Source organism: Festucalex cinctus, chromosome 5 (genome assembly GCF_051991245.1).
Source record: "Festucalex cinctus isolate MCC-2025b chromosome 5, RoL_Fcin_1.0, whole genome shotgun sequence".
NCBI classification, from domain to species: Eukaryota; Metazoa; Chordata; class Actinopteri; order Syngnathiformes; family Syngnathidae; genus Festucalex; species Festucalex cinctus.
The window spans coordinates 28,196,959-28,216,092 of NC_135415.1; the positions used below are offsets into that span (position 1 = coordinate 28,196,959).

The 19,134-nt window shown below is 38.3% G+C and overlaps 1 protein-coding gene across 12 annotated transcripts in view; it reads left to right on the forward strand.

The window, feature by feature from the left end:
* Nucleotides 1-19,134, forward strand: part of arvcfb (ARVCF delta catenin family member b) — a 175,801-nt gene that overhangs the window by 150,723 nt on the left and 5,944 nt on the right. For all 12 annotated transcript variants that reach the window (XM_077521010.1, XM_077521009.1, XM_077521015.1 and 9 more), the window contains 6 exons: nucleotides 11,774-11,901; nucleotides 12,909-13,059; nucleotides 14,230-14,422; nucleotides 16,459-16,570; nucleotides 17,259-17,346; nucleotides 18,598-18,689. In XM_077521010.1, the coding sequence (XP_077377136.1) occupies nucleotides 11,774-11,901; nucleotides 12,909-13,059; nucleotides 14,230-14,422; nucleotides 16,459-16,570; nucleotides 17,259-17,346; nucleotides 18,598-18,689 (764 nt within the window). The remainder of the gene's footprint in view (nucleotides 1-11,773; nucleotides 11,902-12,908; nucleotides 13,060-14,229; nucleotides 14,423-16,458; nucleotides 16,571-17,258; nucleotides 17,347-18,597; nucleotides 18,690-19,134) is intronic.

Sequence of the window (19,134 nt, forward strand, 5' to 3'; positions counted from 1 at the left end):
GTGGCTAGAGTTTAACACCAAGACAGAAAATGCTGACGTCGGGTTTTTACAGATGGATTGGTTGCTGCAGTGAGCCCCTCGCTCTCTTGTTCAGACGAAACACGCCACTTGTGTGCGAGAAATACCGCCTCAAATTCACCTCTTCTGCCTCACTTCCTGCTGTCACATTTCATAGAAAGGTGTGACCTAATTACTACGACGGCCACATGAAAGGGGCTGTCTGCCGGTTTCACTCGGCAAAATGCACTTTCTAAATACTTGATTTGAACAAACAAACTGCTTCTCAATTTATAGATATGGGCTTTTCATAACGTGTGGGGGTGATTTTGTCCGAAACCCCCACACCACCAGCCTGTATTTTGCCATTTTGTGTTTGTTTTGTAAACAGCGGGACGTTTCTGTGGAAAGACAGTGTTTACACCCCTCCAGCCAATCGCAGAGCGGGGGTGGGGGGTGGGGGGCGTGTCAGCTGCGTGACGTCACTCGCGCGGCAATTCGAAAGCACGCACGGATTTTTTTTTTTCACTCACTCATTCACACATGTAAGCTTCTGTGAGTGAGTGAGTGAGTGAAAAATAATAATAATACGTGCGTGCTTTAAATAGACATAAACAGATCACATCCACATACAGCATGTACAGGAAAAATGCATTAGTTTTTTGTTTTTTATTTGTGCTCTGTTTTTTTTACTATGATCCATAGGGCAACTGCTCATTGACTGTCCCAATGGTTGCAAAATGCATCCGTCACATTCTTTGCTCTATTTTCGAGAACGCCACCACTGGGAAAAAAAAAAAAAAAAAAAAGCTGAATGGCTAGTCCATTGTAGCTGATGTTCACATTCTCCTAACCCACGCAGGTTTCCGCACTGGCAGTCAAGAAAAATAGTGATTAAAAGGCAAAAAGATGTTTAGAAAAAAAATGAGAGGCATAATAAATTAGACCACCTTGCGTGTTATTGGAAATACAAAATGAGTTCTGTAATAATACTGTGTGGCTGCGCTAAGACATTATTAATGGAATGAAGTCATTGCAGCTTCATATGTGTGATGACACATGCAGCATTCATCGACTTATAGTTAAGATAATTACAGTGCTTATTCCCAGGGCTGTGCAAAAAGAGTACTGAACCAAACCAAACTGTAGTGCACTATTTGGTAGAATGTAGTCATTGAAGACGAGAATGATTACTGTATTTTCCGCACTATAAGGCGCACCTTCAATGAATGACATATTTTAAAACTTTTTTACATATATAAGGCGCTACAGTAGAGGCTGTGGTTACGTTATGCATCCATTAGATGGTGCTGCGCTAAAGGGAATGTCAACAAAACAGTCAGATAGGTCAGTCAAACTTTATTAATAGATTACAAAGCAGCTTTCTGACAACTCCATTCACTCCCAAAATGAATAAACAGCTGTTTTATTATTTTCCCTGAGGTAAAGTATTAGTATTAGCTAGCGATCCAAGATGGCGGCATCTTCTGCGCATGCGCGTCACCGATCATGCAGGTTCACCGATAGCGTCTTGTTGCGGCTCAATATTGATCCATATATAAGGCGCACCGGATTATAAGGCGCATGGTCAGCTTTTGAAAAAATTGAAGGCTTTTAGGTGCGCCTTATAGTGCAGAAAACACGGTACTTTTTTTTTTTTTTTTTTTTTAAAGGCAGCTTTAATTATTTAGTGCATTTAATTCACAAGCAATGTAAAGACACAAAAAGTAGCTTATTAAAATTACTAAAAGAAAATTGTGGTGAGGGGGAGACAAAAGAATTATAGTTTTTAACCTGGATTTAAAAACATTCACATTTGTGTGCAATGTGAGGGTAGTGAGTAGGTAACACAACATAAGGCCTATAAACAATTACATATTTTGGATTTTATCTTTGTGCAGTAGATCATTTTATGTTCAAGCTTTCTATATTGGATGCATTTTTAACATGTCATTGAACTGTGATGTAGTGCAACATGATCTTGGCAACTGCGTGTATGTGTAGTAGTATTATATGAGAGATCACGCAGCACATTTTGATTTGATTTAATCCATTGCTGTATTTAAGCCGATGTCCACAGGTGGTCCAAATCTAGGGGTTGCGACATATAAGGTTGAACAGGAAAAATAATCCCAGCACGCCCATACTGAAGATGATTTAGATCACTTTCAGTCAACATCCTAGCTCTGTCAAGTGCTATTGTGCAACATTGCTATATGGCTGGACGTGTATATAGGGAGGGAACAGCAGAGATTGTCATTCTCTCTATACGAGTTAATCCAAAGTATCCATCACACTTAAGCATGTGATGGGTTGATGGGGCTGGCGCAAGCATTAAATGAGGGATGGTTGCTGACACCAATCCAGACACGAGCAAATCCCTTCAACCGTCAGCCGCCATCTCACAAAATAGGCATCGTGCATTGTGGATGCATGCAAAGGTCCGCTCTGATGGTGAGGATGTGGCGCACCAATCCGGTGGAGGTCAAGGGGGATGGGAAGTCGGTGTGGTCCTTAATCAGGATTCCGCATTTGCCTCAAATAATAATCAGATTTGTGCTGATTTAGTTCCTCTAATAGGCATCAAAAGCGACTGTAAATTGGTAGCAAAGCGTGCGTGCGCGTTTTGGGGACTTTTGAAAAATGATACTGAGATTGAATCACGTATATGTCAATTATTGTTTTAGTTAGTTTTTGCACATTTTTTTTAAATAAGATTTATATAGAGCTAAGAGAAATAAAGAATCGGACAGAAGGATAATTCTGTACATGCAGTATATGTATGGATTTCTTTTTCTTTTTTAAATTTTTTTTAAACTTGTATTCTTTTTTTTTGTACATAGAACAGTCTTACTAAATGTGTCACACTGTGGGGGTGTGAATTGCCTCGTACCTGACGATTCGATTCGTATCACGATTCACAGGTCACGATTCGATTCGATACCGATTAATCCCTATACGGATATATAAGTCGATTGTTGTGATTTTTTATTTTTTATTTTTATTCAAATTTAGAAAATACTAAACAGTAAACTTGTGCAGTGTAAGATTTGTATGAAAATGTATTCTTTATTCATCTGAAACTTCAGTCTTATACAGGTTGTAATCTGTTTCATGTTTGAACGGCATTGAAATAAAATATTAAGGCTTAATGTTCCATTCATATAACATTCTTCCATGCTTAAGGTGTGAACCCTAACCCGAAGTAAGACGTTTTGTTGAATATTTTTACATTAAAACATGGAAGTTTAAAAATCGATTCAGCCGCCTATTGAATCGATTCGAGAATTGCGCGATGTAATATCGCGATGTATTGCCGAATCGATTTTTTTTTTAACACCCCTATGTCACACCATACCATATTTTTTTGTTTTTTTGTTTTGTTCTTGGTCAGTGTGAAGTGCAAGATTGTGAAGCTAAATCCTGTTGGACTATTGAGTGAAGCAGCCATCTGCCAGGATAGAATGCTCCATTAGATATGCAAACCAAAACATACTTTCTATCAGATGTCTGAACAAAACATTGCAGCCAATGAGCATTTATGATGACATGCTATCAGACTATATTTACCCAAGATGAATTATTTATGCAGTGTGTTCGGCTGTTTACATGCTTCTGTCAGTTACTGTATATTACAATTTGCCAGTTAGATGCATTCAAGGTCTCGCCACAACTGAACGCACCACAATTTTTTTGGGGACTAGTTTACATATATTACACATGAACACTTCGCTAAACGATAGCTCTGAGATTCCGGTTCCTTCTCCCTTTTTGAATGGGTTGTGGCTATCACACGTGAATGATTTCCCACAGCAGCATTCCATGAAATTCAGCGGGGAGAAGTTTTACACAGACTGCAAGAAATTCCGTGTGATTCAGTTTGTTTGGCTCTCAGACTTAAGTATTTAAAAAAAGAAAACGTCATATGCCCTCGAGCTTGTCTCTGTGGACCCATCGTCTAAGATCTTTCCTTGAATCTGTCTTCTTTGTCACTTTTAGGAAGATTTTATTACCTGTTTGTGTAATTCATAAACACACATTCCAACAGAATCACCTCACATAATGTTCATTAAAAGATGCCCATTTCACTTAATTTTGAAGTATTTCGGTCAATGTTTGTTTGGAAGTAGAGGCTAAAGGGAGCACAGGTATGTCTTGGCTGATAATTGGAGTCCTTGGAGTAATATTTATCCTTGTTTCTGTGGTTTTATTGAAAATACAGGTAGGATTTTACAGCTTCATTGGGTCCAATCAGTGGACAGTCTTCAGTGGCAACGAGCGCAGCAATACAGCCAAGGTCATCAATTAGAAAGCACTAATTACATTGGCCGGAGCTTTTCTGTATTATGTTGTAGGTTGTTGTATTTTTTTGGTTGTTTTTTTGCTGACTCCGCTGTCAAGAATGACTAAATGAAAACATTTGGAAGCAGAGAGGACTTAGCAACGCAATTTGTTTCGGACTACATATGTAGAGTAATTAGATATAAGGATTAATGGTGGGAGGAAGTGAAACCAATTGCTCCTGTATATGTTTTTTTTCATCTGCTGCCAATGTACAGTATTGTTAAAATACGCAATTGCAGTGTTTACATAATGTAGAACTGGCAGAGGATCCATTAGCGTTTAAACAATTATATATTAGCTTCAATTGAATTCAGCTTCCGGATTTATTTAATTGTTTTAAATTGAAATATGCCAAATGAAACAATTAAATATGACCATAACACCTCTGGTCTGTATATGAAATTTTGTGATTGTCACTAGCTGCTATCCATCATTTAAAATGGCACACTTGGTAAAATGGCACAATCCAAATGTACCCATTAGAGCAATCCATTATTTAGACCCCTATATGTTTCGGGCATTACCAAAAACATAGCAAAAAAAAAATAAAAAATGTTGACTGATTTTCAACCAACCAAAAACGCCTCCATTCAATATTGACCATGCAAACATAAGATGTAAATGTCACAACATGGACAAGATATCACTCTCAGTTCCCCCCGTGTGAATGTGTGCCCTTGATGTGATGTCATTTGTAAAATGCATCTACTTGTAAAATATTCGGTTCACGGCCTTTCAAGCACAATTTATACATTTATACCATGGGTATAAATACTCAGCACAGTTTATATGCATCTTAAATCTGAGAGAAGTAAAACAGATCAAAAGGCAATCTAATTGTGATGAAAAAAATTATCTCCTTGTACGCCAATTCGACACATAAATAATGGAAACAATCACACACATTATTGTAATTCATTCACTTATAGACCAAATCTTTGGGGCACAGAAAATGTATCGATAGGTAGCTTTATTGCTGAGAGAAGTAATTTCTTTTGGATTTCAGGATAATGTTGGGGCAATGATTTCAGTTTGAAGTCAATTTGCCAGCATGTTTTTGGCTGCCTTCATTAATGTGTCCAGTTTGGTTCAAAAAAACGTACAGTGGGATTTAATTTTGTGCTACAAAGGTTTCCTGTTGTACTAAAATGGTCTTTCATTGCCTGGAAATGTTGTTGGTGGTATAACTGGCGATGGACACCTGACGTTGAAAGGCAGATATGGAGGAAGTACGGGGTAGGGGGTCTGAGCTGTCTATTTGTCTTCTTTTGACACTCTGGAAACTCTTCCCCAACTGTCCCTTCCCCTCAACCGTCCCATCACACCGGGACATCTTTGTGACCCAAAGCTGATGGGCAGCTGTACAAGACGGGAGCTCGCGGCCGCGTTCTGCTTTCCTTTGTCAGCATCCAAAAAAACTTCAGCATGGGCATGCTAATGTCCCATGCCCCGGGGCTGCCCGTGGAGGCGCCAGCCTGCAGAACAGTCCAAATGGGTACCAGGGGAGATAATGAAGCTTTGACTCCTGGCTGCTGTCCATATGAAGGGGGATGTAGGAGGGGTGCCTTTGAAGACAAACGATGAATATTTTCTTTTCAAAATATAAGCTGATATCAGACTTTCCCTCAAGCTTGAGTTGGAGATACTTGAATGCTATAAATTCATTCAGCATACTCGAGTCGAAGAGTTTGTTTTCGATGACTCCTGCATTCTAACCAGGGGCTTTACCACAATATGTAGCCGAGACCAAGAAAGACCGTTTGGAATTAAAAAACATGTTTCTCTAACTCACAAAAATACGTTTCATATCTATTTATCTATCTATTTATCTATCTATCTATCTATCTATCTATCTATCTATCTATCTATCTATCTATCTATCTATCTATCATTAGCATTAAGCTAGCAGGGCTTTTATCTATCTATCTATCTATCTATCTATCTATCTATCTATCTATCTAGACAGCTAGCTAGCTGTCTATCTAGCTAGCTGTCTATCTAGCTAGCTGTCTATCTAGCTAGCTGTCTATCTATCTATCTATCTATCTATCTATCTATCTATCTATCTATCTATCTATCTATCATTAGCATTAAGCTAGCAGGGCTTTTATCTATCTATCTATCTATCTATCTATCTATCTATCTATCTATCTAGACAGCTAGCTAGCTGTCTATCTAGCTAGCTAGCTAGCTGTCTATCTATCTGTCTATCTATCTATCTATCTATCTATCTATCTATCTATCTATCTATCTATCTATCTATCTATCTATCTATATCATTAGCATTAAGCTAGCAGGGCTTTTATCTATCTATCTATCTATCTATCTATCTATCTATCTATCTATCTATCTATCTATCTATCTATCTATCTATCTATATCATTAGCATTAAGCTAGCAGGGCTTTTATCTATCTATCTATCTATCTATCTATCTATCTATCTATCTATCTATCTATCGAGCTGTCTGTCTCTGTCTGTTAAAAAGTCAATCACTCTAAAGCCAGTGATACAGCAGCAAAGCAAAAGATGAACCACATTATAAGAGGGTTCGGTGTAGTGGCAATAACAATTCTGATGAGCTCCATCATTGTGAAGCTCCTCAATGTGATGTGGCTCAGATAAAAGGACGGCATTTCTAATACACTGAAGGTCTTACCAATTGACTTGGTTGTGTTTACAGAGTTCCATAGCTGATCATTTGGTATTTAATGAACTTAGGAGAGCTACGACCCTTATTGAACAAGCCGCACACACTTCTCGTAATGATACCGTAAATTGTTGCCTTTCTGTGGCGCTGCCTTACTAGTGTCTTCATTAGTTTCCCATGTGGCTGCATACATTTGCATAAAGACATGAAAGGCAAGCTGGCGGGGTCAAATTCGCATGGCATGAGAGTGGAGAGTCAACAACTCCAAATTTCCTCGTTGGAACAATGCATACAATACAACAAGAATTCTGTGGTCAGCGCTGTTCCCATTGGTCTTCAAGTATTTATTTTTACTCTGTCTTCAACATTTTCCTCCTGCCAGGCAGCGTAAAAAAAAAAAAATGTGACTAATGTCTGACTTAGCTTTAAGTCAAGACTGCAAATGTTTGGGCTGTTCCAAGATAGAGGGATTATTTTATGTCCTGTTGTTTGTTTTTCTGTTTTTCCATCTGTCACTCTTCTTGATGCTCTACCTGCATTCCTCCCCTGGAAAAAAAAAACAAAAAAAAACAGGAAAACAACAGAGGGATTGTTTTGAGGCTGAGGCTTGTACCTGTTTGATTGATGAGCATCTCTATTTGACAAGCAAGGGCCCTGGTGTTTGTGGCGCCACGTCTGTGTGCATTATTGAGATCCAGGTGTTTTCCAACTAATCTACCCGACAAGAATGCTGATGGAAGGCTGTGGGTGGCGTTTGTGTGGAAGAAAAGTTGACTTTTGAGTGTATCAGATAATCCATTCCATTTTACCAGCTTGCCTCACTGCTACATCTTGCCCTTAATTGCAATCGATACTGAAACGTCATGAACCGTTAGTGCTGTAACTTTGTTGTTGGCATTTTCACAGTCATCTTACGCTCTCTGAAGAATTCAGTCATTGTAAGGCTGTCACAAACAATGGGGGGAGGGGTTACATTAAATTTGCAGTTTACATAAAAGCTCACCGCGTTATTGCCGCATGCTTGCTAAAACAAACGGGTTGCAGGAGCAAAGCAGTGACTTCGGTTCTACTTTATTCAACGATGTAATCTCGTTAATTTTTTGATTAGTCTTCATTCTAGGGCTGGGCGATAAATCGAATTAATTTGATTAATTCGTCCATTTAAAGTCACACAATGTGAAAATGAGCTAAATCGTGAAATCGAGGTGCTTATAAATAAATACACATCCTCTCCCTCGACCGTCTCGCGTCTGTTTACGCTGGCTGTTTTGGGGTCCTTCGTTCGGTGGCTGGCTCGCTTGCTGATGACGTCACCTTACTATAGCGAAGCTGCGGTATGTGACATCATCGGAAGGAGCACAGGATCCCGCAGCAGTTTCATATGATGTAAAGATCGACAGTGACTCAAGATATATTTGCAAAATATTTTAGTAGAGCATCTAATGGATGCATAATGTAACCCCAGCCTCTACTGTAGCGCCTTATATATGGAAAAAGTTTTAAAATATGTCATACATTGAAGGTGCGCCTTATAGTGCGGAAAATACGGTACTTACTTATTAAAAATAATTTAAAAGGGGTTTTAATCCTTTTTGCTTTATTTCCATTTTTCTTGCAATATGTTTGCTGGCAAGTTTTTTTGTGTGTGTTCAGTGTTAACTTTGGCCATTTAACTATCTGGCTACTTAGAGTTTGCTTTACTGTCGAAGTTTACCTCAACCAAAATGTGCTAGTTTGATTATTTTTGTTCTTTGTCCACTATGGAGAGGAGTAGTTGAATGGTAATACAGAAGGATGATGATTTGCTTCGAAAAGTAGGCTAACTCGCCCACCCCCATACACACATACACACACATCTGAAATGATGGCTATGCGCGTGTCTACAAAGTGAAAAACAAGACAGCCAGCAGACTGGTAGGAGACGACTGAAGATCACAGCGGCACTTCAGTGGATGATTGCAACAGACTTTAATCTGGCCTGTATTATTAGGAGGAGACCCCAGGCACTTTGAGCAGACATTATGCCCAAGCTAAAAAGCTAAAACAAAATATTATCTGGTTTTATTTTCTGGCCCAAAAGCATAACAAACATTTTTTTTATTTTTTTTTTATTTTTTTTTACTAACAATGCCCATTGAATTCCCCTGTAGTGTACTATCATCTATCCTTGTTTAACAGCAAACACCAGTTTCATTTACGTTTTGAGGTGGTGCCGGACAAGTGCACTGCAGATAGAATTGGCCTATGCACATTTCATTAGCAAGAATTGTATCATATTAAGCAGAATTAGGTGAATCTCAGCAATTGTGTGTTGGAGATGAACTGGATTGTTTCTAAAAAGGCTTTTCCAGCTTGCTGATTAGGCGCAGTTAGCCAGAAAGATGAGGACCGTGCAGAAGGATGCTGAGCGGCTGACTTTCCACTTTGGTATAGTGCCTATTAAGGAGAGTAGACGTGATTGATGCTCTTACCTGGTCACAAGGCAGGGTCACATGCACAACTCATAATTCTGCTGCCGATTGCATTAATGTTCTCACGAGAACAAATTGTAGCAAGCTGTGTATATTTTTGCACATTAAAGAAAATCATTCACACTGGCTTGTAATTATGAAAAAACACATTTGTCATTGCAAAGGCAATCCACTATCACCTACTTAAGTGTTATTAATTCTAGACTAGTACGTATATAGATCATAATGTGCTGGCTCTAGCACCAGTGTTATCTTTCCTTGTCAGAATTGTGTGCAGTGCTTGTACAAATAAGACGTTTGTTTTAGGACTTAATATTGCAAAGCTCTTAAGTCCTTCCCAAGTTTGAATGTGCGTTATGGGAAACCCAACTTTTATCATGCAGTTTTAGTGGTTCTTTGCACGCTAGCATCATGCATCATCCTCCAGCTCCCTAAAACCCCTTGAAATACACTTTTTCTAAAAATACACTTTTCTGTGGTGAAATGGCAACAAAAAGGATGACTATACAATATAATATAGGGGTTTTAAGAAAAGTCTAAAAAATATTGTCAATAGAAGACATAATGTAGGATGAAACAGTGGGTTGTTTTCTCATTGGAGCTGAGAGGCCAATTGCAAACTCTCTCTTTCCTTTTGCAGATAAGAGGAAGGAAATATTTGGTCAAAATGTTTATTTTGTTGTGTCTGGATCAGCAGTAAGTGGTCTGCAGAGGTCAGCAGAAGTCACAATTTTAATATTAATGCTGACTTGGCCACACTCCAGGTTTTGATTTAATCCATTTATTTTTTTTTCTCTGTGCTATTGATTCAGCATCTGCCTCTATTCAGCAACAAACATGACTGTTGCATTGGGGCACTTAGATACACCCTCAATGTGTCCAGAAAATCTTGTCATTGCAGAATAAATAATGGCATTAACTTCAGCTCCGACCCACTAGTGCAATGTTGTTAATGATATAATGTGAACGATTCTGAATGACCTTGACATAGCAACTACCGCTAATACTGTCAAAATCTCACTTAGGTGAATCTCAGCACTGTGGGGCATATTCACTAAGAATGTGCTGCGTTCGGTAATAGCACGAAATATTGCACCACAACTGCACACGCAGTCTGCGCCCAGTTATCCACCTATTCACTAAGGATATTGCTCTAATCATATACCGGCGCAAACACGCCCACAAAACTGACAGCTTGGAGCAAATTTGCACCTGATTTGCGCCAAGAACATGGTTGCTATAGTAACAGTTGCGAGAAAGATGACATTATCAGAAAGCGAGGTTGGACCGAGAGTAAGCGTTGAGAGCGCCATTAAGCTGTGCAGAGCAGAGACGACAACGACGTCATTCATTCATAAAGTACAAATTATTGGTGCGATCGTTTTAAAAAAATATATTTTCAGAGGTTGGCGTGGGCGTACAGTATGCATCTGGCACGTAAAAATGATCGTAAAATGCCTCCCCGCCATTGCCGATCCGCCCGGGTTACGTTATGTGTCATAAACCAACATAGAAAAATGTCCCCGTCCCCCTCCCTCTCTCTAGCTCTTTCTCCTCTCTGCGTGATCTGCCGTGCATGTTGTGCTGCAAATGGCACGCACTGCTGTCATGATCCCGGGATCGAGGTTGCAGCAGGTTAATACATGCTTTCCAAAAACTTTATTTGCGTCACGCAAACGCGGCGTTGTATTTACGCTGGCGTTAGTGAATTAGACGCTGCATATCAATGAGTCCCATTTGCATTGGGAGGGGCAAATTTTGCGTAAAATCTATTCAAATTACTTAATTTACATACGTGCAAATAACGCCGGCGCACCGTGGCCCAATCTGGTTGGCAGCGCACTTAGTGACGGATTTCCCCATCTGCACGTTTAGTGAATTAGGCGCTCCCGGATTGCTCCATTTTTACCGGTTAACGCCGTGCAAAGGCGATGCAAACCTTTAGTGAATAGGCCTCTGTGTGTTTTATTCTGACTTGGAAAATGACTGCAGACTTTGCGATTCTGCGCCTGTCTGCCCGTGTCTGATTTGTCTAATAGCTGATAATGTTATTATGTTCCTATCAGAGGGAGGCCTGATGATTAACACTGGCGGGTGTGTTATGTGAAAACGAGAGCAAAATATCGGAAACTCTGGACTCGTCGGATCAATAATCTCCTCCTTGTGGTCTCCTTGTTTGTCATTCTCGAGTATCGACTGTCATTATGCTTTAATATTACAGTTAGCGGCGATGTTGTTCAAAGAATTACCGCCGCTGTTCAGCCAGTTTGGGATATCAAGTCTGTCTTTTCATGTGTGTGTGTTTCCTTCTAGGTTTTGAGCTTCTTTATCAACCAGAAGTGGTGAGACTCTATCTTTCTCTGCTGACTGAGAGCCAAAACTTCAACACCCTGGAGGCTGCTGCTGGGGCTCTGCAGAACCTTGGTGCTGGCCAATGGACTGTGAGTGCAAGGGTGGGGATGGTACAGCAGACTCATATTTATTTTTGTAACTACAGGTTTTTTTTAATAATTATATTTCATATGGATAAGTCATGAGTTGAGAAATCAACGTTGGAGATTCATTTAAAAGCAAAATACTTGCTATAAAATCGAATGAGATAAAGATAGACATCCAAAGTACAAAGTGTAATTGAGTAATTCTAATGTCACTATTATGTTGTGTTAGATGTGTTTGCCGCCGACGAGATGAGAAAATCCCAGGCCAGGATCAGACATTTATTCCAATTAAAGCAGCAGGAGATATACTGAGAGTCTGTCTGGCTTGAAAGCAGCTGTGAATTCTGAACAGGAAAGGCTCATTTTTTTAGATTCCAGCAAAGACTACGCTGTTTTTATGCACGTGTATTCAGCCCACAGCGGCCATCAGGGCAGTGTGACCTTTCAGTCGTATGACATTGTCATCACCAGGCACCCCAAAGCTACTTTGGAAGAATCACACGAGTGGTTAATTTTAATCCATCACTTATTGTCGCATTTTATTCTCTCAATAGTTTAGCTGGAGTGATTCCCAGCAAAGGTGGTCATTTTGAGGACAAATCCTTTTCTCCCTTGCTACATTTTTTCCCGTGCAAGCTGATCAGCAGGGCCAGATTCAGCAGCAAGTAGAGCTGCTTATACATTTGTCACATCTGGCTGCTGGACTAAAGCCTGTGCTCTCTCTTTTGGCTTTGCTCGCACTCAAAATTCAAACCTTTAGCCACCTTTGCTTTTTGGTGTCACTGGTGCTGGACGTTTTGAGGGGCACTACTGCCACCTTGTGGCTCCAATCTATCCAACAGATTACTTTTTAAAGAAAAGGTTTGAATAAGTGCTACTTTTACATCACATGTGTGTTTTATTTTACAAAAATGTAGTGGTCAATACTGTTCCATCCTAGTATTGTTCGGGACCCTGAGCCATCCCAAAAAGTAAATCACATCTGACCTTCTGTGTGTCCCCTCCCGAAGTGGTCCAACTACATCCGAGCCACAGTGCGTAAAGAGAAAGGTCTCCCCATCCTGGTGGAGCTGTTGCGCTCCGATTCCGACAAGGTGGTCCGAGCTGTGGCGATCGCCCTGCGCAACCTCTCCATCGACCGCCGCAACAAGGACCTCATTGGTAAACACTCAAGACATGTCATGTAAACACACACTCAATACTGTAGGGCAGGGGTGTCCAAACCTTTTCATTTGAGGGCCACATCCAGAAAATCAGAAGGACGCAAGGGCCACATCATGTTAGGAAGAGAAATTGTTAGTCCTAAAAAATTGTACAAATAATTTATTTGTGCTTTTGCATATTTAGAAGAATTCTACAGTATATAAACCAATTTATTTGTAATATGGCAGTAGGGTTATTATTATAGTTTTGGAATTTTTCATTTCAGTTAGGTTTTTATTAGTTTTTAGGGTGGCTCTGTTAGTTTTCATTAGTTTAGTTCTTTAAAAAATGCTTTGTTTTAGTTTAGTTTGTTAAGTTTCAGTATTAGTATTAGTTTTTTTTTTCTTTTTTCTTTTCTTAATGTGTATTACTTGTGCGCAATATTTAAAAAAAACATCATGGAAGCAAGGTCATCTGAAGGTGCTTTTCTATTGGCTGCTGCTAGATGACGTCACTTCTGTGTGACATACTTTCAAATGTCATTTTTCCGGTTCATATCAAAATAAATTACTAAAAATCACATTTAAAATAATCTCCAAAGGCTCGTGCATTAAATTAATTACCGAAGACTAAAATGAAGGACATGTTTGCTATAATTATAGTTACTTTTAGTTAGTTTTGTAAACATAAAATGTAGTTTCAGTTAGTTTTCGTTTTTATTTTATTTTGGTAACAATATTGTTATTTGAATTTTAGTTGTAGTTTTTTTCATTTGTTTTATTTAACTAAAATAACATTTTAATGACACTGATACCCTCTCTTCTTACTTTGACCATGTCCAAACATTTTTGTTTATTTTATTTGAACTGAGTCAAATGCCATTTTTAGCATATGTCTCGGGCCACTAAAAAGTGGACGGCGGGCCGCAAATGGCCCCCGGGCCGTAGTTTGGACACCACTGCTGTAGGGGTTTTATGTAAGGCATTTGCTTTAATGTAAAATGTTGTAAGCTTTTTTTTTTTTTTTCCTTATCATCAAGTGGATACCAATTGTCCTGCCTAATTTCTGAATCTTGTGTACTAATTTGGTAAATTGATTGATTTTGAAAAGGAGTTTCCTGAAAGTACCATTTCTTTCCACTTGTTTTTTATTGATAATCATAAAATATTTGTTTTCACGTATTAATAGGAAGTTACGCCATGCGTGACTTGGTCAGTAACTTGCCCAGCGGACAGCAGCGGCCAGCCAAGAACTTGGAGGAGGACACTGTGGTCGCCATCCTCAACACCATCCACGAGATTGTCACGGACAGCTCCGAAAACGCCCGATCGCTCATTCAGGCCCAGGCCATCGAGAAGCTCGTCGCTATCAACCGGACCAGGTGCCCCTACGCTTCTTTCTGTCTATCAGCACGATGATTTGTCGAAATAAATTGTCTAAAATGTCACCAGTCTGTAATAGTGGTTGCATGCTATCAGATTTTTTTTTTTTGCAATTTAAATCAATTAAAGTGACAAAACTAATTTCATCTGTTGCTGGAAACTGCTTCTGCTTTCTGCTCAAGCCAAAAACATATTGATATCATATATCAACATATATCAAAATATCTCTACTCTGCAAATGCTCTTTCGCCTTATAATCTGTTGAACAATAGAACTTTATGCATATTTTGCAGTTTTAACTACATTCATTCATATTCGTAGGACATGTATTTTTATGGCAAAGGTCGAGTATGGAACAGCAACATTATTCTCTCTCTGACTCTCTCGCAACCAACCAACCATCCAGCAATCCATCATTTTTGACATTATGGGAGATATTCGAAGCAGTGTCACTCTTTCCGATTCCAAAGTATGAAAAAGAAAAATTCCACCACAATTTTAATCTAGGCCATTTTTAATGATAGAATGAAACGACGTATTGATCACACAAAGAGCCACTCTGAATGAATAAATACACAAGTTTATCCACATACAAACTACTTGGGTGTCCTTTTATATGTCATGAGATTGTGTTACTTTCAAGTGAAAGCTCTTCTAGGTGTAATTATGCTGGTTTTTCAAAATTGCTATTACAAGCAAATATGCCAGGGGTGTCCAAACGTTTTCATTTGAGGGCCACATCCAGAAACTCAAGGGCCACATAATGTTATGAACAGAAATTGTGTTTAGTCCTAAAAATTGTACAAATAATTTATTTGTGCTTTTGCATATTTAGAAAATGCTACAGTATATAAAACAATTTATTTGTAATATGGCAGTAGGGTTATTATAGTTTTGGAATTTTTCATTTTAGTTTTTATTTTGTTTTGAGTTTTGTTTTTGTAAATTTAGTTAGTTTCAATTAGTTTTCAGGGTGATTCTGATAGTTTTTGTATTAGTTTTAGTTCTTTAATAAATGCTTAGTTTTAGTTTAGTTAGTTTCAGTATTAGTTTTTTATGTGTATTACTAATTGCGCAATATTTTAAAAAAAAACACCACAGATGTGACGTCATTATTCCAGTTTATATCAAAATAAATCTACTAAAAATCACATTTAAAATCATCCCCAAAGGCTCATGCTTTAAATTAATTACCAAAGACTAAAACAAAGGACACTTTTGCTATAATTATAGTTAGTTTTATTTTAGTTAGTTTTGTAAACATAAAATGTAGTTTCAGTTAGTTTTCTTTTTTTAAAAAGCATTTTATTTTATTTTGTTAACGAAATTGTTTTTTGAATTTGTATTTTTTTGTTAGTTTTAGTTAACTAAAATAACCTTTAATAGCACCTGTGTTTTTCGACACCCTCCCTTCTTACTTTGAACATCTCCAAACATTTTTGTTTTTATTTTATTTAAACTGAGTCATATGCCATTTTAGCATATGTCGCGGGCCACTAAAAAATGGACGGCGGGCCGCAAACGGCCCCCGGGCCGTGGTTTGGACACCCCTGGTGTACATAAACTTGATAATAGTTTTGTAAACATAAAATGTAGTTTCAGTTAGTTTTCTTTTTTTTTTAAAGCATCTTTGCTTTTATTTTATTTTGTTAATGAAATTGTTTTTTGTATTTTAGTTTTAGTTAGTTTTAGTTAACTAAAATTACCTTTTAATAGCACCTGTTTTTCGACACCCTCTCTTCCTACTTTGACCATCTCCAAACAATTTTGTTTATTTTATTGGAACTGAGTCAAATGCCATTTTTGGCATATGTTGCGGGCCACTGAAAAATGGACGGCGGGCCGCAAAATGGCCCCCAGGCCGTAATTTGGACACCCCTGAAATATGCCTTTGAATTAAAAAGACTTGTTGCTAACACACACTGGTCACTTGTGTAGAGGTACTTTAGTGTGACCTTGTGATTTATTTTTTTTCATTTTTTTTGTAATTTACTTCCTTTTTTTTTTTTTTTTTTTTTTTTTTTTGCACCTGCAGCCAGTCAACCAGAGAAACAAAAGCCGCATCTCACGTCCTGCAGACTGTGTGGAGTTATAAGGAACTACGGAACGCTTTGACAAAGGATGGCTGGAACAAGAGCCATTTCCAGGTACCGCATATGTCAGTGGACGTCATTCTTCGCTTATAAAATTGCATTCCCTTGAAACTCGGCTTTTGAAAAATTATCCTGCCTAAACAAAATTGCATTCATCGATTTTAGTTGACACAATGAAATATTTTATTCTTTATGCTATCTACAATTGTGGTCGTTGTTTGCTGTCCGTGTGATAGATAGAGCACATTGCAGTTTACTGAGTGTTTCAAATAATTGCGTTACTTGACCGTTTACTTTAGCTTTCAATGAGTAGAAACTAGCTATATTGTCTTTTTAAAGGCAGCATGCTCATAGTGCTGGATTTAATGAGCTTGTGCAGTTGTGACCAATAAAGAAACTGAAATTGTATCGCTGGCGTCGGGCCGTAACCTTGTACCTCTAAAAATAAACAAAAACAATCATTAACATTGCAACATCAATGAGTGCAAGCCATTTTCAACACTTGAGGTTGGTCAGCAATTTGTAAAAAAAAATAAATAAATAAAATAACAACCACACATGTGGACTGACCAATAGTATAAATTTCTGGGAAAAAAAAAGAAGAAATTTACCAAATTGTGAGTTATGAAGTTTCGACCTGATGCCAGCAATATGCACAATATCACCAAGTAATTGAACAGTGTTTAATTTGGCCATAAAATTAGCAGTAATAATACATTGTGTAACAACAATTCTCTTTCAGCCGGCAGTGACAGCAACTCCGAAAGGAACCAAGAATGGCAAACCGGGTTATGATGATACAACGCTTCCCCTTATGGAGAAGAACCAAGGTCAGCGAGACAAAACGTTACACCTGTTTAAAGAGGAGCCATTTGGCAGAATGAGCCAATACAAACCACAAAAGGCTTCTCAACAAAATTCCCTAGCATTATTATTCAATTCACATACACAAAAAAAAATAAATAAATAAAAATCTCCATGACAAATTTGAAGGAATTAAGATCACATGAGGGTCGAATTTCTCATTTGAAGCATATTCAGTGGTGTTGTATTGTGAACAAATCCTATTAATAGACCAAAACAGGCGAAGCGACTGGTGACTCGAAGCCACTTTCTTCTCATTAAAGTGTATACAGCATCTGAACAGGTCATTAACTCATTCACTGCCATTGATGTGTATATCCGTCAATGGCAGTGAATGAGTTAAGTCAATTCCGTTCCCATTGACGTGTATATCCGTCAATGGCAGTGAATGAGTTAATATTAACTTCCATTAAGTCTTCGTGAATGAGTATTGAGTATAGTCAAATGTGATCAAAGTAAGCAAATTTTAAATTTAGTGAGAGTTCAAATAATGCATTTGAATTGAGTGCATGACTGAAAAGGTTAACAACATTGATGACCCATCTTATCTACATGAGGTAAAAATAAGAATGCAAATATTGTGTGTCCTTATAGCTTCACCCGATAACTTAATCACGTTAAAACAGTTAATATGGATAATCACTTGCTTAACTTGTGCCTGCTTGGTTTTGGTCTTAATTCACTGAATGGAGCCAGATCAGTGATTGATTAAATGTTCCTTCAATACCAAATATTAATCATGCTCAAAATGTATGGCCAGTGACCTTCTTTGACTGAAAAATGAAATATCGGGATTTCATTTAAAATCACATAGAAAGTTTTGTGAGACTGCTTGTAGCACAAACATGGCAGACATGTTCTGCAGGCAATATTGCATTGTGCATTAATTTAATAGCAGGTCATGATTTAGAGTTAGTATAAATCCATTATTATTTTTCTTAATGCCATAACATTAGTTTGTTTTGAGGAATTTTCAAATAACACTGTAACTAATTACATAGAATTGCGTTTTGAAAAATAAATATATAAATAAGAACCAGTCCGTGGAAGGTTGATTAAAAAAAAAAAAAAAAAGGCAAGTGAAAAAATTTGTAGGAACTGCTGTGGTGACCATGAAGTTGAATAACACGCCTCGTGTATTTTCTACTTAAAGCAAGTGAATGCATCACTTGTTCTTACCTGCAATGAAGTTGACCACCCTTCTCCGACCTCATTAGATGGTTACTCCACCATTGACCAGAGGGACAAAGACTGCAAGTACAAGACAGGCGACAGTTCAGTGGACCTTTCAGAGCGGGAGCCATTAAAGGTACCGGCTCAAATTTTCTTGTCTCCAGAGGGATTTAGAGCATTAGAGGACAAAGTAACGGTGTCTCATTGAAACGTTGTCACATGTCCTCTCCTACCTCCCTCTCCCTGTTGTTTTCTTTCCACCTTTTCTGTGGTGGTCCTCAGCGGAAGATTTTAATCCTATCGATTCTTTACAGAGGATAAAATGTGTGATTCCCGTTCGTTTATGTGTCTGTCTGCGGCTCAGGGCCGCGGATGCCCTCAGATCTGTGAGCCATTCGTTAATTAAGTGGAAGCTTTTAGAGTCCGTAAAGTAATTAAGCTCGCACTGATTAAAATAGCTGCCGACAACTGCCTCTCATGGAACGCACCCTTTCCTTGGCAATGAGAAGACTGAGGCCATATCAAATGGTTGTCGGCTGATGATACTGAATTCAACTTGACTGAGCTTAGTGGAAATTTGC